The following is a 24,360-nucleotide window of genomic DNA, read 5'->3' on the forward strand; positions in this document are numbered from 1 at the left end:
TGGAAAAAATGATCCTAACGATCCAGCTAGAAACTTTTAAGAATGGCAAAACAAACAACTGAAAAGAAAAGGTTAAAACAAGGCGAAATGAATGGTGTTGATCACATTCTGTGTGCATGTATGTACCAGATTAGAACATTAATAATCAAGTTTTAAAAAAGGACCATCTAACAACAGATGTTTTCTCCAAAATGAAAAACATACTGATACACGAGCAAAACTAACAGGAATTGATGATTAGGACTTAGGAATTAGAATCTCAATTAGAGAAGATAACATTGGTCCCGAAAAAGGAAGAATTTGAAATTCTAGTAGTCGAAGATGTGATGGGCTTTTAAGAGATGGAGAACTCTGTTGCAAAAAAAAAAACAGATTGATTGCAGAAAAGATATTTCATGACATGGATAGTGTCAAACTCAATAACTTTGAAAAATTTGTAAAAGCAAGTCATGGAGTAACCATCCGAAGCTGGTTCTTTAAATTTTTGGAAACTAAGGACCCTTTTGATGCTAGCAAAATTGGTTCTTATCTACAAATATGATTATTTTAAGTTAATCTTATTTGCAAATGGGATAGTATAGCTACTTTTGAAGCTATTAACTTAGATAGACAAGTATTATAACTATAACCATTATTTACATATGAGATTATATGCAAATTAGAAGCCATTGTTGAGTCGTTGACATATAAGATTATTTGCAAATGGGTACCTCTTAACAGTTATAAGAGTAGAGCTACTTTTGAAGCTATTAACTTAGATAGAAAAGTATTATAACCATTATTTGCAAATGGGTACCTCTTAACAGTTACTTGAGTATAATATTGAATATTCTATGCATGCATACAATCTTATTTGCATATAAAGCAGCTCTTCAGCCTCTTCTGCCTTGTCCCGGTGAAAGGTGCCTCAAGGGCTTCCCCTGTCCTCGAAAGGCAAGTAGGGAAATCACCAAAAATACATGGATCATTATTCCAGTCAGATGAAATATAGATGAGAGAAAATGATGATAGCCTCCAAGCCATCCCTGGCTTAAAAGACAACTCCATAACATTGAAATTATAAATGGACTTCTTTCTACTTCTACAGGTAGCAATTCTATTAAAAAGTTCAGGTCAGAGAATCCACTACCATTAAGTTGATTTCTGAGAAACACACTGTCAATATCATTTGCTTCCATCTCTGGCAGCATTTGCCAATCATTCAGAGAAGAAAGGGATGCAAGGTTTGGGGAGTAGAGTGAGAAAATTGGAAAAGACTGACTAAGATGGAGTAAAGGAGAGATTTAGAAAAACTGACTGATGATTTAATACATATTACAGAATGTTATTTTACAAATGCAGATAATTAAAACTGTGGCACCGTTCAACAAGGATCGTGTAATATTCCGTGACTGTGTTACATAACAACAGAAGAAAAAGATTGGTGAGCTGACCTTCAACAGCATATTTGCTGTCTGCAGGGAAGTTCAAGTGCTTGCAATTAGCTTCCCAACTGGAAAATCGGTGTAACTCGCTTAACTGTTTTACTTCCCACAAAAAGCTCCAAGAAACAAGCAAGAATTCTGAAATTCATGAATCAAAATGATATCATTCATCCATAACAGTAACTGTGAATACAAATAAAAAATGCCTCCGTGAAAATTAGTGAAAAATGCAAGTATGATAATGTACAAAATCTAGTGCAAAACACTTTTCTTAAAAGTGTCGCTACCTGCAACCATGTCAGCTAGCTGATTGCTTTTCCCACAGAACTTGTTGATCAATCTTGCTCAGGTTCTCATCGTCTAGACGCTTCCATGTCTTAATCCTTTCAACTCCCATCCATTCTCTCTCTCCCTTTTCAAGCTCGGCTAATATTATCCTCGCTCTCCTTGGCCAGCCAGCCTTTCCATAAGCATGGTATCCAAATCCGCCTCCATAACAAAACCATATACCTTCTAGCTCCCCACAAAAGTCATTGACATGATCATGGCCAATGAACACAGCTTTTACATCTCCCATGGAAACAAGAGTACGAAGAACTCCTGAGTTAATGGAAGAACAAGCAATTCCTTCCTGAAATTGACCCACAAACCCTTTAAACCAAAGCTGTCGAACCTCAGGAATCGGGATGTGGAAAAATGCCATGGCTGGGGAGACAACGGACGGCAAATCAGCATCAAGCTTTTTGGCCTGTTAGTAACAAAATCCCAAGGTTCCTCTCAGATCCTGGTAAATGTGAACCTGCAACATGTTAATGAAAGCTAATTGTGGGAATAACCAAATCTGCTGTACTTTATTCAGAAGAGAGGAAGGCAAGAAAAAGCACTAAGCTTTTTCAGAAGTTTTGCTTCTTTTTGTAGGAGACCCAGTCGAGTATTTCAGCGGTGTTTTACAGGAAAGATACCTAGATCAGTTCTGTTGGAAGGGATGAAAATTTTTTGAGGGTTTTTGTGTGCTTCTATTTCTTTTGCACAAGACCAAATTGAGGAAGGAGTGTTTTTTTGCATTATTGAAGGAAACCCATTTTGAGAATTGAACACCGATTTTGATTTTCCAGCAGAACAAAGTGAACATTTGGGTGTCCTGATTCTTTTAGAGAGAACAAAAGGGAGATTTGGGTGTTTTTTCTGGTTCTCAAGAGGAAATAGTTCGAGATTATGTGGTATTCTGCATCTTCCATAACAGATCAAGAAGAACTATCCACAGACCCTCGCCCTGATAATGGCACTAATCACTTCATTGAACACTTTTTTACTGCTGTAAATAGTTTTTTGGGGAATTGTAATAGCCTTTAACAGTTCATTAACTCAACTCAACTCAACTCAACAAGCCTTTTGCCCAAACTAGTTGGGGCCGGCTAAATGAATCCTTTAGAAAAATTTCATGAAGAAGGTGAAAGGAATCTACCCGACTCTAATCCTAGCTCTAGTTGGGTTCGTCTACGTGGATCATTTTGAAGGTCATGTTCTATGTTATGTTCATAGCTATCAAGTCTTTCCTCACTGTTTCTACCCAAGTTGTCTTCGGTCTGCCCCTTCCTCTTTTTACTCTATCAACTTGGCATGAGTCACCTCTTCTCACTGGAGCATCCAAAGGCCTACGTTGGATAGGTCCAAACCATCTTAAGCGGTGCACTCTCATCTTTTTCTCAATTGGTGCCACTCCCACCTTTTTATGAATGTCTTCATTTTTAATTCTATCTAACCTTGTGTAGCCGCACATCCATCTAAGCATTCGCATCTCCGTTACAGTCATCTTATGCACATGCTGCTTCTTGGTGGCCCAACATTCTAAGCCGTACAGCATGGCTGGCCTCACAGCTGTCTTATAGAACTTTCCCTTCAACTTGGTAGGGATTTTGCAGTCGTAGAGAACTCTTGAGGCAAGCTTCCACTTCAACCAACTTGCTCTTACTCTATGGTTAACATCCTCTTCAATCTCTCCTTCCTTACGTAGAGTTGAACAAGAAAGCGAAAGATATCCCTCTTAGGTACCTCCTGTCCAGTCATATTTACTACATCCTCATCCCACCTCCTTACATTACTAAAGTTGCATTCCATATACTGTCTTAGTCCTACTCGGTCTAAAACCTTTGGATTCCAAAGTAGTTCTCCATAACTCTAACTTAGCATTTACTCCTGCTTTGGTTTTGTCGATTAATACTATGTCACCTGCAAATAACATACACCATGGCACCTCATCCTGGATACCCTCCGTAAGCTCATCCATAACTAGCGTAAAAAGATAAGGGCTTAGAGCTGATCCTTGGTGCAGTTCTATTGTAACTGGAAACTCACTAGACGTGCCATCCGTGGTTCTAACACTAGTTACTGCTCCAAAATGTGTAAAATGACGAGAGGAGTTACCATTTTTAAAACAAGGGAATGTAGATATCATTACCTCCATACTATTAATATGGTGTGATCGTATATGGTGTGATCGTATTTCTATACTTCTTTTACCTAGATGCATTTTCTAAACTTTATGCATTCGCGAGTCTTTATGCAATGATGCCAATACTGGTCTTTTAAGTTTATCAAATAACTACTTTACGGGCACTGGAGTGTGGAGCTTTCTAGGGTTCGCTGTGCTTGACACCCTCGTACCTGTACGGCTGTACCTAACACAAGACACATGCCGTGTTCCAGGTCACAAAAATAGCAACTATATAGACAATCTTCAGTAGGGAGAAATCAATCTCCTCTTTCATTCAACTTCCTGATATCTCTTCTGATGAGAAGCATGATCTTCAGTTCACAAAGTGTAAGACTCAAGCTTGAGATTTTTCTTTCCCTAGGCACATTTTCGGTTCTCAACCACCTTTCCAATTTGAAGTTATAATGGACAATATCCAGTGTAACATAGCCTCTAGTCATGTTTTGCAGCTCGTAGTTTGGACAGCATATTTTAGTTTTCTTCATTTAGTATGGATTAGAAAACATGGGGAACACAACCCTCTCCGAGAAACATAAATGCATAACGAACAACAGGAATGACAATTAGCATTTGAAGTGACCAAGTTCTGAAAGAATTCTCTGTTTTACCTGAAGCTCATCAGAAATGCTACGAAGCCAATGAAGTTGAGATTCCTTGATCCACCCATAACCTCGAACCCCATTGACAGTTGACCTATCTCCACTGTCGAGAAAGTAGAGATTGAGGATGCTGCCATTTGCCAAATCTGAACCTGAGGCACCATGTACTCTGATATTATAGTTTCCAAACCCATCAATATCAGCCACGCTAAACTCGGCATCAGAACTGCCAGTAAAGGGGTTAAGCTGAGATATGGAATAGTCCATAAGAGAGATAAATGACATGAGTTCTTCACGGGTCATGGTAGATTCTTGGTCGTGGTTACCCAAAACTGCTGCCCAAGGAAGTTTCGATTCAATGGCAGGACCAAAGGCTTCAATGAGAGACTCCGCAGCATCAGAAGTGCTTGGCCCAAATATGTTATCTCCTAGATGACAAGAACAAATGAAATATTTTTTCAGAGAGGCCTTTAATATTTTCTCGATAGCCAGATCGGACTTAAGCACAATGACATCAACAAGCATATGATCCACTTTGGCAAGAGCTGTTCGGCAGCTTTTAATAACTGAAACAAAAACTGAACAAAAAGAGGGGCCTCATGAAAAATGGTATTGTACACGGAAACAGTTGACAAACCCTGACATAAGAGGCTGTTCTTAGCGATCCACTCATTGTAAGAATCTATATGATCCACAAAGATCAGATCAATGTTCTTCCCCATCATGCTTCTCTCACACAACTTTGTATCGTACACAACATGAATTAGAGGATTTAACTTCTTTTTCACTAGTCTATTCTTCTTTTTGTATGAACTTATTACCAAAATTATTTAAAAATAAAACATATTATTCACAAATCAAATCAAAATATCAAAATAATGACAAGTTTTTTTTTTTTTTTGGTAGGTACGCTGGAATCAGACCTGCGACCTCAAGGTTGAGATACAAAGCCTCAACCATTGAGCTAAAGTCCCAACCCCATAAACGCAAGAATGACAAGTTGACAACGAAAGCAAAAAAAAAAAGTTTGACAAATTACTGCATCAAATATATTTTGGTTCCTCTAACAACTCAAAGCACTACATGTGAGGCTTTGGACCCGCACTGCAAAGGATGGAAACTCTAATGTCTTGATCCAAAGCAGATCCACCAATCAAGGTTTTAAATTTCAGTTTTGGTTTCGGTTTCAGTTGCCACAAAAGCAGAAACATTTCGGTTTTGGTTGGAAATTTTAGTGGAAATCCCATAAAATCATGGAAACGTCTGGAAACATATGCAAATGATAGAATTTTAAGATGAAACTTCCGAAAATGCAAGAATAAGCATATACACAAACTTAGAAACCATCACATAAACAATGCAATCATCCATACTGGTTTAAAAGATTGAACTCCCAATGACATGTGATGTTGCACAAGTATTTATTACATACCATATTTCACATGTAATACATCTAAATTTGTACCACATTTCACGTGCAATTCATAGAAATATAATTATGGAACACAGACTGATAGTGTACCATTAATACACTTACTATTTTTGTTTATGTGTTTCAATTTCGGTAGCATTTCGATAGGGAAGGAAACAAAAACATTTTAGTCTTTTCGTGTAGGTTTCAGTGGAAATTTAAAACCATGCCACCAGTAAGCTACAATATCCTAGTTACATTTTATTATATAATAAATAATGAATAAGGCAATGAAGACAAGACATCGAATAAAGTAGTTTGTTTTCTTCTGTCTCTGAGTAGTTCTGAGAATTTTCCGAACAAATCTATGTTCATGTTCATTCATATCAGTGTAAATCTTAAACATGATAACAATTTTGGAACATTTGACTTCACAATGTCCCACTCTTGTAGTGATTTCTAGTAGCTTGTGCTGTTTTTGTAGATTATTTTTCTTTCCCTTTGTGGTATGCATCCAAACAGAAGAAATAGATTTTTAAGGAATGGAAAGGAATGCATCCAAACAGTACAAAACCTTTCTCAGAAAGTGATGAAAAGGCTTTCTTAGAAAAGCCCTGTCAAGGTGGAAAGACCTTTCTAGTCAACCAAACAGACCCTTACATAGAACACATGGCCAAATTTTCAGGGTATTTTAATAATTGGAAGAGGTCTTTTCCAATTTGCCCTAAGGGTTAGTTGGTCAAAAGATATTCAAATCGTACAAAACCAACATTAAAAAAGAAACATAAAAACAATCCCAAAGCAGTATGCAGCTTCAAATCAGTGTTAAAATAAAACCCATCTTCAGTGCCCAAAACTTAACGTTACGGGCTTCTTTCTCTTTATTTGAGAGCAAACTATGCCTTAAGTGCTAGTTGGTCAAAAAATCTAGAAATCTTACAAAACCAACATTAAAAAAGAAACGTCACGGACTAACCTTGAAAATTCAAAATAAAACTGGCCACCAGTGCTCACATGAGCAGAACTACGATAATCCCATAAGATATGCGTGAAGCTTAACGTTCCAGTCCTCTTTCTCTACATGGTTTGAGGGCCAAATGATGCCTTCCTTTAGGCCCACGGCATTGTACACGCAAAAGCTCTCAATATGGTATGTCCTAATGCCGAGAGATTGAAGTTGAAGTACGTTACCTATTGTCCTTTCATCCATTTTATCTCGACATTGTCGTTGTCTGGTGGCAAACACTAGCAAGACAATGTCTCACAAATCCTACAGGTGTTCATGATAGATGTTAAATAGAACAAAAAAATATTTCAAGAAAAAATAAATGGGAAACTTATTGGGAAATTACTTTTTTTACGATGCTGTGTAGTTGATTCTTTGCATCAACAAGACATTCATTAAGCGCACTATCAATCATGTAAATCAATCCTTGGGTAGTTGACTTCAATGTATACACATTATATTTGTTTGGGAAGGTCAAAGAGAGCTACGAACCCCTGCCTAGGTTATTGTTTCGATTCTGATAACTGCATTTGACTTCAATGTCCTACAAATTTGCCATTGTAGACTATTGAATGATGATTGGCTACAACCACATGGACTGTTTCAGTCAGTGCCAAGTATTGGTTGTTTACTGTATTCTCGAGTCTGAAATTCCTCTTAAACTCCCCATCAAGATTTTGCCTTGCCTATACTATTGCCTTATTTATATTTCTGAAATCAAAGAGGTATCCACATCTGAAATCAATCAATACATAGAAAAGAAATACCATCTCTAATTTCTGAAAGCTGACCTTTGCAACTCAATTTTTTTTTTTTTGAAGTGGTTCCATTCTATCATTTAAACAGCAAAAGGGTTGCAATTTTGTCTGTTGTTGAGACTTCTAACATACAATTTCAGGCATTCAGATTCTTGAATTCAGAGCCGACATAATTGACCAAGACTACTTCTCACTTCATGTTTTTTTCTGATGAGATGACACCTGACACGGCTAACAAAAGTCCTAACCATGAAAATAAGAGCCAGTTGTATATTAGTTTTCCTGATAGTGCCATGCCATGGCAAAGCCTCTGGCTCAGCTCCCTTTTGGAAGTACCTCCCCACTTTTAGTTTCAACCGAAGAGTTTTCTTCTGTATGATAGCTTGCATTTATTAGGTTTAGGCTTCTAATGCCAGATTTAGACAGCCACTCTTGGATTCAAAGCTTCCACCAGAATTGGTCCCAAGAAACTAGAACAAAGCAACTTGGATGAATCTGAGAGGCTATAATTGTGACATTTGTGACTTGATAGTGATAGTCAAACAGAGTAGAAAACTTAAAATTCTGGGACTATCTAGAATCCCTATATAGTACCTAGCTAACCCTAATCATGTCTACTATTAGTAATACTACTCTGTTTGCTACTAACAATCTAACACCATTAACTCTTGTTCTTAAACTGCACTTCATTATTTATTTTGTAATTTTCTCTGATAGGTCTCTTAGCGAAAATGATATGACAGGCATTAACGTAGACTTGTAGACAGTTTGTTGGCAAGAAAAAAATGCGCATATTAATAACTGATTTTAATGCAAAGGCTAAAAATGCCATCATATGCAACCTCACGATTCCAAGTTATGGTGGTAAGTGGAAAATAAGTTGGTGTTAATAATTTTTGCAATTGTCTTTTTTATTTTTTGTGTTCCAATTGTGTTTTAATAGGATTTAATAAGAAGGATACGATCTAATAGAGTCCAAAATATAAAGGGTGGGAGGTTAATGATCAAAATAAGGTAATGAGTTAAGAGTTTTTGTTTCTAAATATAGATTTTTTACATTTTTATGCTTTGAAATTATTAATGAATGTTTAACAATTCTTCTACATATCCCACTATTTAGGGGCCGGTACTTCCGAGATGCTCAAGGATTGATTTACGTGATTGATAGTACCCTTAACGAACATATTGTTGATGCAAAGAATCAACTACACAACATCGTAAAGAATGTAATTTCCCAATAAGTTCCTAATTTATTTTTTCTTGAAATATTTTTTTCTATTTAACATCTATAATGAACACCTGTAGGATTTGGGAGACATTGTCTTGCTGGTGTTTGCCACTAGACAACAACAATGTCGAGATGAAATGGATGAAAGGACAATAAGTAACGTGCTTCAACTCCAATCTCTCGACGCCAGAACATACCATATTGAGAGCTTTTACGTGGACAATGCCTATGGCCTAAAGAAAGCATCGTTTAGCTCTCAAATTATGTAGAGAAAGAGGACGGGAACGTTAAGCTTCACGCACATCTTATGCGTTATCACACTCCTGCCCATGTAAGCATCGGTGACCGGTTTTATTTTGAATTTTCACGATGAATCCCTGACATTTCTTTTTTAATGATGGTTTTGCAAGATTTATGTATATCTTTCGACCAATTAATACGGAGGGCATAGTTTGCTCTCAAACAAAGAGAAAGAGGCATGTAACGTTAAGTTTCGGGCACTGAATATGGGCTTTATTTTAAAACTGATTTGAAGCTACATACTGTTTTGGGATTGTTATGTCTATTTTTTAATGTTGGTTTTGTAAGATTTGGGATATCTTTTGACCAACTAACACTTAGGGCAAATTAGAAAAGACCTCTTCCAATTATTAAAATACCCTGAAATTTTGGCCATGGGTTCTCTATAAGGGCCTATTTGGTTGACTGGAAAGGTCTATCCACTCTGATAGGGCTTTCGCTTTCCTATGAAAGCCCTTCCATCCCTTCTGAGAAAGATTTTGTACTGTTTGGATGCATTCCTTTCCATTATTTAGAAATCTATTTCTTCTGTTTGGATGCATGCCACAAAGGGAAAGAAAACTAATCTACAAAAACAACAAAAGCTACCACAAAACCACTACAGGAGTGGGACATTGTGAAGTCGAGTGTTCCAAAATGGCTATCGTATTTAAGATTTACACTGATATGATCGAACACGAACATAAATTTATTCAGAAAATTCTCAAAACTATTTAGACAAAGAAGAAAACAAATTATATAGAGCATCCAAACTTATCTTACATGGCAGTGAATTATCTACTCCATCGATGTTAATTTGATAGAAAAAAAAAAGGGAAAGAAAAATAAGCACTTCCCTTAAAATTTATGACTCAGTGACTTGAGGGAGTCTCCTCAGCGGGTTGAATGCTATCATCTTCCTTAACTCTTTTGGGTTGATTTTAATCTGACTGATGGCTATGTAAAATCACATTTTTCACCTATGTCAAAATGAGATTTATTCATTCTTTAATGAGCTTTAAAACCGAGGAGAAAATAGTGAAAAATTGAGACTTTTGATGGCATTTTTGCTAGTTAAACCAGGCTTGAAAATCAAACTTCTAGGTCAAAATTTCAGCCCTTGTTATAACTGTTAAAATACCAGATACTCCAAAAGCTTAAACTGTTCGAGAAGGCGTTATTTAATCCTTTATACTTTAACACTCCCCCTCACATGTGGCCCCTCTTTCTAGAGTTGGCCTACGTGCAGCACTTGTGGCCCCTCTTTTGGCAGGTTATTTCACAATAACCTGATGTGTTTCTCAATAACAATGAGAAACATGTCAGATCTAACTCCATTTGATGCATGCCTGTTGAAGAATGAAGATCTGATGTGTTTCTCATCAAAACTACTTACGGGTTACCCATTAGTTTAAGCATTTTAGATATACAAACAGTATTGGACAGGTGATGAGGAAAAGTGAAAGCGTACATCGAAGCTATATTATCATCAGAACTTGTTCTGGGCTACCCATTAGTTTAAGCATCATCACTAAGCATTCTGTTGAAGAATGAGAAACACATCAGAACTTCTTCTGGGCTACCCATCCTGTATATTGGCATCATCAATAAGTATTCCTGTTGAAGAATGGAGATCCGATGTGTTTCTCATCAGAACTACTTACGGGCTACCCATTAGTTTAAGAATTTTAGATATATTCCCTATCCTGGAACTGGAATGTTCCCATGGTCATCTATGAATCTTAATCCCATTCGCTGAAGTAGAAGAGTAGGGAACGAAATTCCAAAAACGTTTCATCAGAATACAAAGTGGCGATTTCAACAATAAAAGAAAATAAATCACACAGTTTCTCGACAGAGAAGCAAGCACACTGAGATCAAAGTCCGTCGTATTAGTGACCTCATGAAAAATGTCTTTACCTGTAAAAGCGATGAAATCGGGTTTCTCAGCCTCAATCATCCTCCTAACGAATTGCGTCGTGTTAAGATCAGAACAGTAACGGAATTCAGACGGAAAAACGTCACGGCATCTGCTCATAACTCCATTGGCGTAATGCATATCGGCCACCTAAACAAACAGAAAATCAGGATAGATGAAACCAAACAAACCTCAAGCTTATACACACTAACAAAACAAAAAGAAGAAGAAGAAGAGGAGGATCGAAAATGAGAATGGGAATGAATCTGAAATTATTATGACCTGAAGGATCTTAAAGGTGCCATCATAGCGGAATCGGAGAGGAAGATCGGCGGTCCTTTTGATATTGACACCACCGTGACCTACCATTAACCTTCCGAAAAGGGTTTGGAGAAAGGAAAGGGAGAGAGAGATGAAGAGAAGGTAGAGAACGAGATGGAGTAGCATATCCCATCTCCCTCCGTACATCACACACTTTCTTCTCACAAAATTTTCGCCCAGCCTGAATTCTGAACTTTAATTATGAATTTATGATCTCATTTTCAAGAACAAAAAGGGAGTGATATATTTGCCTACTTTTCTTCCACGGGCCACCCTCTTATAGATTATTTATGACTACTCTTTTCACACTTCGGTTATTTTTTTATCGGTAAAAAAAAGGAATATGATAAATTCGCACCCCTGTAGGATGATTCGCACCCCCCTAACGTCAATTCACTTTAGGAGGGTGCGAATCATCCTACAGGGGATGCGAATTTACTATCTCCCCAAAAAAAGTTAAAAAGTGGAAAAAAGTGGTACGGACGGTGACCATGGCGCGGGTAAAACTAGCGTTGGGCTCACCAACCGGGGAGCCCAAGAGTGCACTTTTTATGCCCCTGTATTTCCTAAGACACTCCCACTAATACAAAATCTCCAATTTATAGCAACATACGGTATTTTTTTTGTGCGATTGAAACACCATTACTTGTTGTCTTCTACCACATGAACACTCAAAATTTGAGGCAGTGTCTTGACTCAGTTATATCAATGACAATGTTGCTCTGATATTATCAATGACAAGGTTGAAATTTCGTATCATTTGTTCTGATTTTGGTACTTTCCACCCATCTCTGTCATTTAAATAGGTTGGCACTGTCAAGTGGTGGTAGCTCTTAAATAGTTTTTTTTTTTTTTTTTTCCAACAGCCATTCTTGCCTTTCTAGGCTTGTTTTTTTCAGATTTTTCTTTAAAGTCCAAAACTGATTATTGGACCCAAAATCGATTCCCACATCCAGTAGCAAATTCCTCATCTGACTTGATTGTCACCTTCAAATTGTCAAATTCCAAATCATCCTGATTGCAGACGAAGCATTCTCGCATATTCTGTAACATTTGCAAGACCCTGGAGACACACGCTGGTGTTTGGAATCACTGAAGAGAAACAGAAAAGATGCTACTACTGAAACAAAATCCACTTGATTTTGAAAAATACAAGATTTCGCCCCACAAAAACATGTTATTAAAGAGGGGGCTATGCCCCGATCAGGTACCCTGTAGGCGGTATTTCACATAAGGCGCAAGGTTGTACAGAAGATGGCACATGTTCAGACTCAGATCCCGTCCGTTCTATACTCTTGGGCTCAAATACAAAGAATGAAAGTTGCAGATAAAAAAGCAAAATTTCCGTCGAACAACATTTCAATAGAAACCGTGATAAAATCAACTTCAGCCATAGAAAAGAGAAGAAAAACAAGATGTCTTTAAGAATGACAAAACAAGTGGCGACAAATCTAACCTAGATTTCAGCCCAGATTTAGTACTGAAATGTTTTCGTGATTTTATAAGATTTCGGTTGAAATTTCGTACCAAAACCGAAATTATAAACCTTGATATTGGGTAATGTTTGGTAACCAGTCTGTAAATGATCCAACAAGAGCAGGAGCAGGAGCAGGAGCAGAAGCAACTTTTTGTGTAGAGAGAGTTTAGGGGAATTTGGGTATTTATAGAGAACCACATGTAGGAAGAGGGTTGTTGAGGTTGGAAGTTTTCCAACCTGGTGGAGAGAAGACTGAACAGTCCCTCAGCTTGATCAAAACTTTAAATAGAATCTGAAAAACTATTTGTACAAAATTTATCTTCTTCGGTGAATGTTTCTTCTCAATCAAAAACCAGTTTATATAAATCATGATGGGCTTAAAAAGAAAGAAAACGAATTAAAAGAAGATAATTATCACCATCTGTCTGGATCAGCCGAAAGTAAAACCCCATTTCCATCGACTACACGCAATCCTCTGCCGCCTCCTGCCATTTCCCTGCTGTCAAACAGACGCAACTACGGTCAAGCTTAAACCAATAACATGATCAGTGAAAACAAGGTAACTGGAGAAACATTCACATACTGATTTGAAATTATCAAGGGGACGTCTGTCCGCATAGGATGAAAGCTTGAAGAAGGCTCTGAGCAGCACGGGTTTTATCAGGCGTTCCTGATATGATGACTATTCCTTCGGTAGCCCCAGGCCTTGGGTCATGCATTATAACCTTGGCACCCGAGATCTAAAAAAATATCGAACAACAATTATAAACCAAGATCATTAACAAATTACTGACAACCCAGGATTTTGAAATCTCACTGACTTGGTAGCAAGTTTACATATACAGATCAAATTAATTTGGTGGTATGAAAGAGGATATATGATACTGGAGTTAAAAGGATACGGAATTCCTCGTACTTAGGGAAGCTTTAGGTCATTGACGCGAGTGGGCAGGTTGCTATAATTTGATTCAATTGAAAATTATAAGGCACAGACCCCACCTACCTGTCTGATCTGATTCAGATTAGTACCATTCTCTCCATAAATTAACCGCAACAACTGCTGAGGAACAAAAACTTCCACGGTTGTGCTTGTCACCACTGGTGTCAGAACTCCACTGCAGAATTCAACTCACTTGATTAGAAGCGTGTGCAAAAGTGAAGCTTATGAATCCACAAAAAGATGGTACCTTCTGATGGCTCTGTTTCCAGGAGTCAAACCTGTTCCAATATCAGCAGCACCTCGAGGATTCCCATTGTTTAGGGTCTGCAGAAAATAATGGGTTTCACTTTCACATCAAAAGACCTAGCCATTCAGTTCACATTCAAAGCACGCAAGTCTAGAACTACTAAAACGAGTAAATGGCCTTTGCGGCCTTTACCTGAGGAGCCCATGACCTCGGAGAAGGAGGGCGATCAAAGCTAGGGCCATGTCCTGATCTTTCATTTGAATACGAATAGTGAACTCGGTCACCATTTGCAAGACCAAAGCGATCCATACTGTGTGGGGGAGCAGGTTGGTGGTGATCCATGGTATGTGGGAGACCAGTAGAATGATCCATCCCGTGGGAAAGCCCGATTGAGGGAGGGAAACGTCTCGGAGAGGTAGGGTCGTGCCTTGATCTAAACAATGGAGAAGGAATCTCAGGTGGCATGGATGAGTATGCCCCTGCACCGACATTTGGATGAGGTTTCATTGGAAATACCGTCTCACGAAGCCTGCTTGTAATATGAAATAAAGCATCTTGAACAGACTGCAAGCCACCATTAACCTGCCAACAAACACCAAGCCTTAATTATCTGAAAATTTGCTAAATACCCATTCACAAGGCCAGAATAACACACACACCATTCTTGTACTGTTACTTGCTAACAAAGCTTTTTTTTTTCTTCATTTTTCCCATTGCTACGCTCAAACAACAGATTTGTCACTGATCACTTCCTACCACACATTAGAGCTCATGTCTTCATATTAATAAGATTTATGACATAAATCCCAATTGTTATTACCTTTTAACCTGTGCATCATAGATAATAACCTTTTTATATAGAAATTAATCCAGAAGGCATGGCATTTCCCATGAAAACCGAGGCCAATTATAGCTAAATCAATTAAAAGAGAATCTAATCTAAACAAGAAAAGAAAGAACAGAAATTAACTGCATGCCGTGTCCTTCATACTGTAGCAGCTCAAAATCTCAAACAAATGAGCTGATAATTACTCATTTACTCCAACTGCGGATAAGACTCCCTAGTCTGAAATGCAACATCATCTCCCTCACAATTAAGTCAAGTTGAAAGGGCAAGAAATGAGCGAGTTTTTTTTTTTTTTGGGTAGGTAAGCTGGGATTGAACCTGGGACCTCAAGGTTGAGAAACAAAGCCTCAGCGATTGAGCTACAAGCCCAATCCCAAATGAGCAAGAGCTGTTCACTCCACAGTTCCACGGCATCAAGGGGTCAAACTCCAAATCACATGAACACTAACCGTATCCTAGAAATAAGAAACTAAGGAAAACATCCATCAAAATTGAGACTCACACAAATAACAGGCGCGCAGTCCTCTTCAAACCGAACATTAAGTTGTGCTAGCATGTCACTGCTGTTTCACATTTAAAAGTCTAAACAATAGGTCCAATGAACTGCATCACAAAATCTGTAGCCAGCTAGTCAAGAGATGGAGCCACCTCTCACTCTTCCACCTTCCCCAGAAGAAAACATCCCCACTTTTTCCAGTCTGAAAAAACAGAAAAACTGGCCATAAGTCGCAGCATCCAGGAGGAAGGGACAACCACCACCTCCTAAAAGAGCCCCCGTTCTCTTAAGACAAGACAAATCCTTTCAAACAATCAGCTGACGTATCTTTTCTATACTGATGACTAAGCTTTACAAGGGGTGACTGAATTATATCTAAGAAAATTTTGAAAATAGATAGAGCTGACAAAAAGAAAAAATGACAGCGAAGAAGATTTTCAGAAAAATGTCCCAGAAGCAATCATATACAAACAATGAGTGCCTCCACAGTTTGACCTGTGCTCATGAGAGAAGAAGAGGTTACCTGATGGGTCTGCAATGACATTTCCATTGTCAATTTGTGTGTGTATAATTATTGGAATTTGTTAAGAGTGGTGATAATGTGGTATGGTATTTCTATTTCCTTGTGTATTTGATCTTTACCATTATATGGTTCTTAAGAAAAAAAAAAGAAAAAGGGATATGATATCTCCTTATAAAGACTGGAGTTGTGTGCTCCTATCCTTTGACAATTACGACACTCCTCAAAAGAAGGCAACTAAGCAGTCTCATACTTTCTTACCAACAGAATCTCAAACAATACCAAACCAGAGTCATTTGATGATACTACAAAGTACAAACATTGACAAGGCTAGATTATGACGAAACATTCAACACAAAATGACTAGACTGTGATGAAACATTGAACCTAGTAGTGAAAGCTAGTACAATAAGATTGCATTTACAAACCATTCCACTACAAGTTTTTATGAAGCATCCTCCTGATTTTGTGTTTTTGTCCTATGAGTTTTTTCATGTATCTTATGTAATTATTCGACAAATGTGTCCGCAGTGAATTGGAACCACTTTATCTCCAACTTTATATCTTCTTCTTCATTTCTTTCACCAACTGCCCTTAGAACTAGGCGGTCTCCTAGTGGCTAAGGGCTCGCCTAGACCCTATGCAACTTACCCAGCTGGCCATCTAGGAACCTAGACAGCCTTCACCCAAGCGTCTAACCGTCGAAGGTGCTAGGTAAACAACTGACTGCAGAAGTTAAAACTAAATCATTGTAGGATTACAAGGGTAAAGAAGTCCAATTCATATTAGCGAGTGTAGCTAATAGTCTTAACTCGTAAGAAATGAAAGCTTCTTTTCCTTAAATATCGAATACAAGACTAGAACAATGTTCACTATACCAGAAAACAAGGGGCAAAGATCACCATGAACATTACTAGTAAGGTGTAGGCTTTCAAAAAATTTAGTATCATTTCCAGAACTAGAACTAAACATGCATAATAAGACAAACAACAGAACAGACTGCATAGTATTGAACGCCTCATGCATGTAGAAGACTTAGTAATCACCTGCACAACTTCTTCATTTGGTGAAGCACATTTTGGAACTTGTTCCTTCACAAAAATCCGAATACTAGCCCCAGTTGCTCTTCTCATGTCTGCAATAATGGAACCGCCTTTACCCAGCAGACAACCTATTTGCTGTGCAGGTACGAGAAGCCTTGCAGACACTGCATTACCTTTGTCAGTTCCTGATTCCGTGATTCTAGAATGGACACGGATCACGGCATCCTGTGCTGGAGAACGTTTTAACTCTGAATTCTGCAACAGTCAAAATCAATAGCAACAACATCCTTAGAAGAAAGGTTTAAAATTTCAGTATCGGTTTCGGACCTAGCCAAAACCGAAATTTCAGCCGAAATCCTGTAAAAAAACAAATTTCATTAATGTGTTGAAGTTTCGGCTGAAAATGAAATTTTGGAAAAAAAAATTTTAATTACATTTCCCGAATTTCGGCTAGAATTTTGAACTCCGACCGAAATTTTGGATTTTGGTGGTTTCGGTTTCGGTCCCAACCGAAATTTAAAACCATGCCAAGAAGTAACTAATAGTTCAACAGTTATAAAGAAAGTTGACCATTTAGTACACATTTTAAGTAATCTAAGACAATACATCTTTCATTACTATTTATGGTAAAAAGATTCCAATTAAAAGGATGGATTTACATGCCTCAAATGCAGATATCATGACAACTCGTTCCTCTGACTCAGGCACTGCGTCCAACACCTTGATCGAGGCACCAGTGTCATTTTGCAAAGCGCGTACAATAGTGCCTCCTTTACCTATCAAACTACCAACTTTGTCATTTGAGCATAACAATCTAAACGTGATCTCTTCTTCCGGAACCTTTCTGTGGCTTGCTGCAACATTATCTGGTCCTGGCACTGAAGAATAGCCCCTCGAATGATAATCCAAGGCATGATGACCCGGCACATAACCCCTTTGAAGAAATGTGTCCACTTGTGCAGGTGGACCAGTTCCGTGAAGCATTGTCCCCGATGGTTTAGTAGCAGGAAAATTGGCTGCATCCGACCTAGGGTTATCCTGAAGACAACTAGAGACAGATAGGAGAGCTTTTCTTACAGCTGAAACACTCCCAATTATCTGCCAGGACCCAGAGAGCCACCAATTAGTAGAGTTCATAAACACAAAATTAGCACTACAAAAGAAAATTTGACACAGGAGAAGATAAAAGATAACGACATCAGACCATTCAGAGTAGATTTAAGAAAGATATGTTGGGTAAAGATTTGTGGACAGTTCACCTAATTCATTTACTATAGCTCCATGGCTCTATTATAGATTGCACCTCATTCATATGTATAGCTCCATGGGGAACTATCAAATGCTAACAGTTCAACGCCTTATTTTCATTGCAAAGTCCTGGTAGCCAAAACAGAATTCTCCAACAACAATCTAATCTACCATCCATAATGCATACAATCAGTACATTCGTGGGTGGGTGTTTTGGCGTTTATTTTTATTTTTTTTTGGGGGGGGGCAAGATGTTGCTCTTTCCATTTATAATGGTTCGGTTCTCTTGAATCCCTAACCGTGACTGACTATAAGGAAAATCTCTGAATGAAATCAGGACCATCGGTTAGCTATATTAAATTGGAACTTTTCAGTAGGGCTTTCCAACTGAAATTTAAGGAACTAATACAGATATTAAGAGTAACTGCATGTAATGTCCTGTAGCAGAAATTCCCCTACTCGAGTTCCATGTCTTGGCTTCCTTGGTGAAAAAAAAAACAGATGGGGAACTCAGCTGCTCAAAAACGAGAATGGTGATAAACTAGAATCACTCGGAGCCTTCTTCAGTGAAGTGAACTCATCTTGCACGGACTGATCTATGAATCATGGATTGAACAGTTGGTGGGTCCCAAATGTTCCATTGCCATGCCTCACTTGGGTCTATAGTGATCAACAGGGATCTTCTCCATCCACTTCGATTATGAGGATCGATCCACACGAAGCTTGGAATTCCAGCACTCACAATAAGATTTCAGGGTGCAAACTTTCACATATTACAGAAATTTCAAGATGCATTGCAAAACTAAATCAGAATTCAAAAGGCAATTGGATTGATAAATTGAAACTTTTAATTCAATAAAAGAGGAAAGACAATCAAAGACTCAGTAACTTCATTCCAATTGACAGGGCAACCAAAACTTACCGAGCTCTTCAAGAACCTGCAAATAACTGCCTGCAACAAGGAAGATAAAAGGAAAAAAATTGCAGGAAGGGAGGAAATTTCGTGCAGATCTTGCTCCCAAAAGTCTGAAATTTTCCAAGTGAAAGGAATCTCCCTCTCTTGATGGAGTATGAAGCCCAAACGAAAGAACATGTATCAATCTCTGGTAAAATCAAAAGTCCCCTAAAATGAAAAGTAACCCCCAACATATCATAACCCTACCTAACACAAAGGACAAGAATGCCCCTCACATGGGATATTATTCACACCACACTACAAACCCCTACACAAAATGAAAGAAAACTCCATACACCCTAGGTTAATTGAAACCCATATTTATGGCCGGGAACCACTCTACGTCAGTGTCCAATATCCAGAGAGATTTATTTTATTTTTCTGAATGGCTCAAAGATTTATGAAAGAAAGGGACCGAGATGGTCAATAGAAAGGAATACCACACTTGATATTTGATCCAACAGCAGCCTCTTAAAAAGGAATATCCAGATAGATTTATATTTTTTAAACTTATTTCTCGCAATATTTTGAAAATAATGGAGATGTTTGCACCAGTTCTTTTGACTAAAATAGCACTAGAAGAATAGTCTAGAATGAAAACCAATAATAGATATAGTGTGTGTGTGCACGCACGTGCAGAGACAGACAGAGAGAGGGGGGTATGATTATATGCATTTTATATGGGCATATATACATTCATGATATTAAAAAGCCCATGTAACAGCATATTACGGTAGACATACCAATTACCAAATTGTTTATGATATTCAATGAACACTGCCGCGAGTATTACCACACCCCAATAGAAATAGTTTAGGAGTCCAAGGCAACATAAGTCTCAAAACCTACCTTGATACAGCCAAATGAGCACTTGTAATATTTATCTAGAAAATGGTAGAGAAGTTATTATACATCTTTTATCCTTGTGTGATGTTCCTTCACGAATTTTCTTTTCAAAAATTTATTGCCAGGTCTATTTAACAAATAGGTCCAATGCTGTCCAACTAATGATAATTGACTTGCTTAGAAAATCATCCAAAACTAGCACAGTAGGCCTAGATTGCAATGTTGAGCAAGCTCCAAACCCTCAACACTTTTCTGCACAGCCCTTACGATCAAACTTTTAGCTTTTGGGTGAATAAATTCACTAGATAGCCATTTGGCTTACAAACACAGGTAAGAAAATGCGAACATCTTCCCAAAAGCAACAGGTCGTATGTAGTGTGTACACCAACCTTAAGTTTTAACTTCATCATTTCACCGGGGCATTAAAAACTTTGCAGCGATCTTGGTGCGTTAAGGGAGAGGAGCACAAACCAAGGTTACCTGGAACGCGGTTCATTCCGGTACGCAGTACGGGAACGGGTATGGGGTACGATGGTAGCCCAGTACGCGGTACGATGAGAGTAGGCTAAGTGGGTTGGCTATTTTAGCTCGCGGGTCGATTTGGAGCACAAATCTGGGTCGCTCTTGTACTCTATATATATAATTTCATATATTTTTTACAAGTATATCATTTTATAGTCCATACTACATACATTTAATAAACAAAACCAAAAACCTCATGTATGCCATTCATATATATTCAAAATGAAAATTCTAGTTCCAATCCAATCCATAATATATAAAATTTGAAGATCTCCAAATATCACTAAATTAAATACCAACATATATTGCATTCTCAATCTTAACTGAAAGCAAACAGAAAATAACTACCCGGTTCTAAAATAAGAACATAAAAATATGATCAAACTAATAAACTATTGTGCAACTCTCTTTTCCTAGTCCACATAAGTGTTCCCTCTCTCTATGCATTGCTCCCTTTAGCGCGGGTCGCCCGGGTCGCCATTTTTTGTGATCCAGGTCGCAAAAGACCCACGTTTCGGGTCGGCGAGCCCGGATCGTGGGTCAGAGGGTGCAAGGGCGATCCCGGTAACTTTGGCACAAACAGTGTTAGCAAAAGCAACAGGTCGTATGCATACTAACCTTAGGCCATGTTTGGATACCTCATGCTTTTGTATTTGGATTTGGATTTGAGTTTTGGATACAAAATACATCAATGATCCTAATGCTCATGTTGTACGAGAGAGAGAGAGAGAGAGAGAGAGAGAGAGAGAGAGAGAGAGGGGGGGGGGGGGGGTGACTAGAGGTCAAAGAGCAGCGAGCGTGAAGGTAATTGCAACGAATATTGATTTCCAAATAATGTCTTGCAGAACAGATTTGAAGATTGGATTATTGTTCACAATTGTAGCTGATTTGGAAATCTAAGGATCTCATCCAGTTCCAAATCTTAACAGCAAATGTGAGAAATCCAAATCTAAATCTTGTGGGTATCCAAATATGGCCTAAGTAACCAACCATAACAAGATGCAGGATAAGGATTTGCAACAAAAAGAAAAGAACAAAACAATCAAATTTTGAACCCAAAACCTTCAAGAATAACAAATTACAAACTAAGTAGAAAATCCATGTGTTTGTAAGCTGACAACTGATCAGAGCTCGAAGATAGATCTCTCTGATGGAAGGACCCCAACAAGAAATGACAGTTAAGCAACAAAGACCACTAATAATAGACGATTTGCTTCTCGACAAAATATGAAAAACCCTACAATGCAAGTTCAAACCTAAACAGATGCTTTAGTTTCTCCAAGAGATGGAGCTTCCTTGACCACCTACCAATCCCAATTTCAAATGTCCCCACAAATCAGAACCAATAAGCTGAGTAAGATGATAAATTGAAGTGACAAATAAATTCCACCTCTAACACTTCCAAATTACTGAACACTGAAAATTACAACAGGAAACAACTACATTGGTGAGTTCAACTTAGTATAACTACCGCTCCCAGCTAAAAATTCACTAAGCAGCTAACTCTAACAAAAACTACATTCTTTTTATTACCAGACGCATGTTATTCAAAACTCAAACATACAATTCTAAGAGTTTCAATCAAACAATAATGAACATTATGTCAGGAAAACAGTAAATTAAGCACAAACATAGATTCCATTAAGAAACCCCCAAGATTTTAATTACCGGCAAAACGATTGATAGAAAATAAGAAAACGATAATTGTTAAAGAAATAGGGGAGAAAAACCAAATAAATCAAAATTCACCAAATTGAACAGAAAGAAAACAGTGATTTCAATACCTGAATCACTTCATCTCCAGGGGCAGCACAAGCTGGAATCTGATCCTTGGCAATAATCCTAACCTGAGCCCCACTCTCCTGCCTAATCTTCTCCACAATCTTCCCTCCTTTACCAAGAACACAACCCACCTGACTACTATATGCCAACAACCTACACACCACCAAACCCGCGCTCCCCTCCTTCTCTTCACCTTCTTCTCCATCACCTCCCAAAACCCCCAATCTCTCCTCATCCACCTTCAACATCCTCTCAAAAACCCTAACCAGCGCCCTCTGAGCTGGCGACTCTTCCTCCGCCCCATTCGCCACATCAGCATCTTCCTCATCTCCCGAATTCTCTCCATTATCTTCAGAATTATCTTTCTTTGAAGTTGATGAGGCGATGATGAGGATTACGCGCTCGTCACAGGCGGGGACGGGATCTTCGATCCGGATCTTGGCGCCAGTCTCTTCGCGGAACTGCCGGATTATGGCGCCGCCTTTTCCGATGACTCCGCCGGTCTTGTCGTCCGGGCAGAGGATTCGGAATAGGGTTTCTCCTGGAGAGAGCTTCAGGGGTGGAGGAGGAAGCTTGTTGGATCCTCCTCCGGCGGAGCGCCGCCGCTTTCCGGTGAAGTTGTGGCCGTCGTTAGATTCCGGCACGTCGTTGCCGGTATCCATCTGGCGCTTCGCGCCCTCCATCTATCTCTCTTCTTCTGGGGAGTGAGTTTAGACTTTGGAGAGATATAGAGGGGGTAGAGAGAGACTTGGGTTGACTCGTAGACTCTTTTGGGTGATTCCTTTTTGCTCTCCCGCTTCGTTTTTAGGTCGTCGAATTTTGCGACCCGCGGTATCACTGTCGTACTGTGTGGGGCCGTGCATGGTGATTGAGACCGGAGCCCAATATGGCAAAGCACAGGTCCCACCTTTGGTTGATCAAAACCGTCTGTTTGACAGACTTTGCTTTGAATCCCGTCCAACCGTGCGGTCGAAGTTACCAAAGACACGCCCTAAACTTTCCGTGGATATTTTTAACGTGACAGAGTGGACCGAGAGGAGGAGATGACTATAATGCCCTCATCTTCCCCATTTAAAAATTAGGACTTTCATACCTGAAAACTGAAAATTAAGGTTTGATTCAAACTCTTTTTTATTTATCAGCACAAACCCTCGATGTAGGAATTTCTTTTTTTTTTGTCTTCATTCACATCATTATCATGCTTTATATAGAAACCCTAATATTTTAGATCTTTCTTTGTTTTTATCAGTGTTTTTTTCTTGAAACATGGAGTTTGATATAGTCATGGAGTGGGGGTTTCATTGTTTGCGGTGCCGTGGAGGTGATGGTGGTGCCCGAAGGTGACGGCGGTGAGATATGGCGTAACCCTAATTCCTTTGCAAGTCGCTTAAAACCAGTGGCGAGGGTATTTTTGTCCTCAAAATGTTAATCATGGTTAGTTTTAGGCATTCCATCATGTTTAACTAAATAACCGTCAACGGAGTGGGTCTACTTAAAAATGTCAAAAAGTTGAGGGGTGTCTTCGGTACCTTTTATGCTACGGGTTAGCAGTGGAATTTGGCTATAGTTAATGGGGTGTATCTGTATTTTTCCTCAATTTTCTTTTTGTTGTTCACATGAAATCTTAGCGCCTGAGCGTTATTGTATGTTATGATTCGATGACTTGTGTCTTGCGGGGCCATAGAAGACTCAGCAGAGGCCTATGAAGGGATGGTTCAGATCAATCAAGGGTGGGGCCACAATGCCAGAGTGGCGTGACTGCCACGTGGGAGAGATTAGGGCAGGACACGAATTGGGGTATTCGTACGTGTTACCTTCAATTTTCTCTTGAATGCCCGAAAGCGGTGGGACCCATACTAGACACCCAACCTAACATTATTAGACTTGCTGGGCTTACGAAAGGGGTTGGGCCTGAGCTTATTTTTTTATAGATTTAGAGGGCCAAGATAGGCTTAGCCTTAATATTTCTGGACCCACACTAGTCTCACGGCTGTTTGCA

At 38.7% G+C, this 24,360-nt stretch overlaps 2 protein-coding genes across 5 annotated transcripts; both read right to left on the bottom strand.

The window, feature by feature from the left end:
• Positions 1-1,282: 1,282 nt before the first annotated feature.
• PAP28 (purple acid phosphatase 28) lies at positions 1,283-11,783 on the bottom strand. Its single transcript, XM_077360584.1, has 5 exons — positions 11,400-11,783; positions 11,120-11,267; positions 4,527-4,945; positions 1,712-2,172; positions 1,283-1,562 (listed from the first exon to the last, which is right to left on the bottom strand). Exons 1-4 carry the CDS (start codon positions 11,583-11,585, stop codon positions 1,723-1,725), a joined length of 1,203 nt encoding a protein of 400 aa, XP_077216699.1. The 5' UTR covers positions 11,586-11,783; the 3' UTR covers positions 1,283-1,562; positions 1,712-1,722.
• On the bottom strand, positions 11,210-23,148 carry LOC143851231 (RNA-binding KH domain-containing protein). 4 transcript variants are annotated; one of them, XR_013236264.1, is made up of 9 exons: positions 22,364-23,148; positions 17,672-18,106; positions 17,012-17,263; positions 14,295-14,684; positions 14,103-14,179; positions 13,919-14,030; positions 13,499-13,655; positions 13,334-13,414; positions 11,210-11,267 (listed from the first exon to the last, which is right to left on the bottom strand). XR_013236264.1 is itself a non-coding variant. In XM_077360583.1 (8 exons), the coding sequence occupies exons 1-7, from the start codon at positions 23,042-23,044 to the stop codon at positions 13,512-13,514; spliced, it is 2,091 nt and encodes a 696-aa protein (XP_077216698.1). In that variant the 5' UTR covers positions 23,045-23,148; the 3' UTR covers positions 13,185-13,411; positions 13,499-13,511. The 4 variants fall into 4 exon arrangements, 2 of the variants coding, with proteins under 2 accessions (XP_077216698.1, XP_077216697.1); XR_013236265.1 differs by having other exon boundaries at positions 11,218-11,267; positions 13,334-13,411; XM_077360583.1 differs by lacking the exon at positions 11,210-11,267 and having other exon boundaries at positions 13,185-13,411.
• Between the last annotated feature and the right edge of the window lie 1,212 nt (positions 23,149-24,360).

The sequence above is a fragment of the Tasmannia lanceolata genome, unplaced genomic scaffold (genome assembly GCF_043159265.1).
Source record: "Tasmannia lanceolata isolate RefF3 unplaced genomic scaffold, GAP_Taslan_0.1 ptg000018l, whole genome shotgun sequence".
NCBI lineage: Eukaryota > Viridiplantae > Streptophyta > Magnoliopsida > Canellales > Winteraceae > Tasmannia > Tasmannia lanceolata.

Coding starts and splice junctions, on each gene's coding strand:
- PAP28 (XM_077360584.1), bottom strand. CDS start 11,585: ATGTACGGAGGGAGATGGGATATGCTACTCCATCTCGTTCTCTACCTT. Junction 4,946..11,119: donor CGATTTCATCGCTTTTACAG/GTAAAGACATTT, acceptor CTTGTCATCTAG/GAGATAACATATTTGGGCCA. Junction 2,173..4,526: donor GCATTTCTGATGAGCTTCAG/GTAAAACAGAGA, acceptor TGTTACTAACAG/GCCAAAAAGCTTGATGCTGA.
- LOC143851231 (XM_077360583.1), bottom strand. CDS start 23,044: ATGGAGGGCGCGAAGCGCCAGATGGATACCGGCAACGACGTGCCGGAA. Junction 17,264..17,671: donor TCATGATATCTGCATTTGAG/GCATGTAAATCC, acceptor TGACTGTTGCAG/AATTCAGAGTTAAAACGTTC. Junction 14,685..17,011: donor CAAATGAAGAAGTTGTGCAG/GTGATTACTAAG, acceptor GTTTGTTGGCAG/GTTAATGGTGGCTTGCAGTC.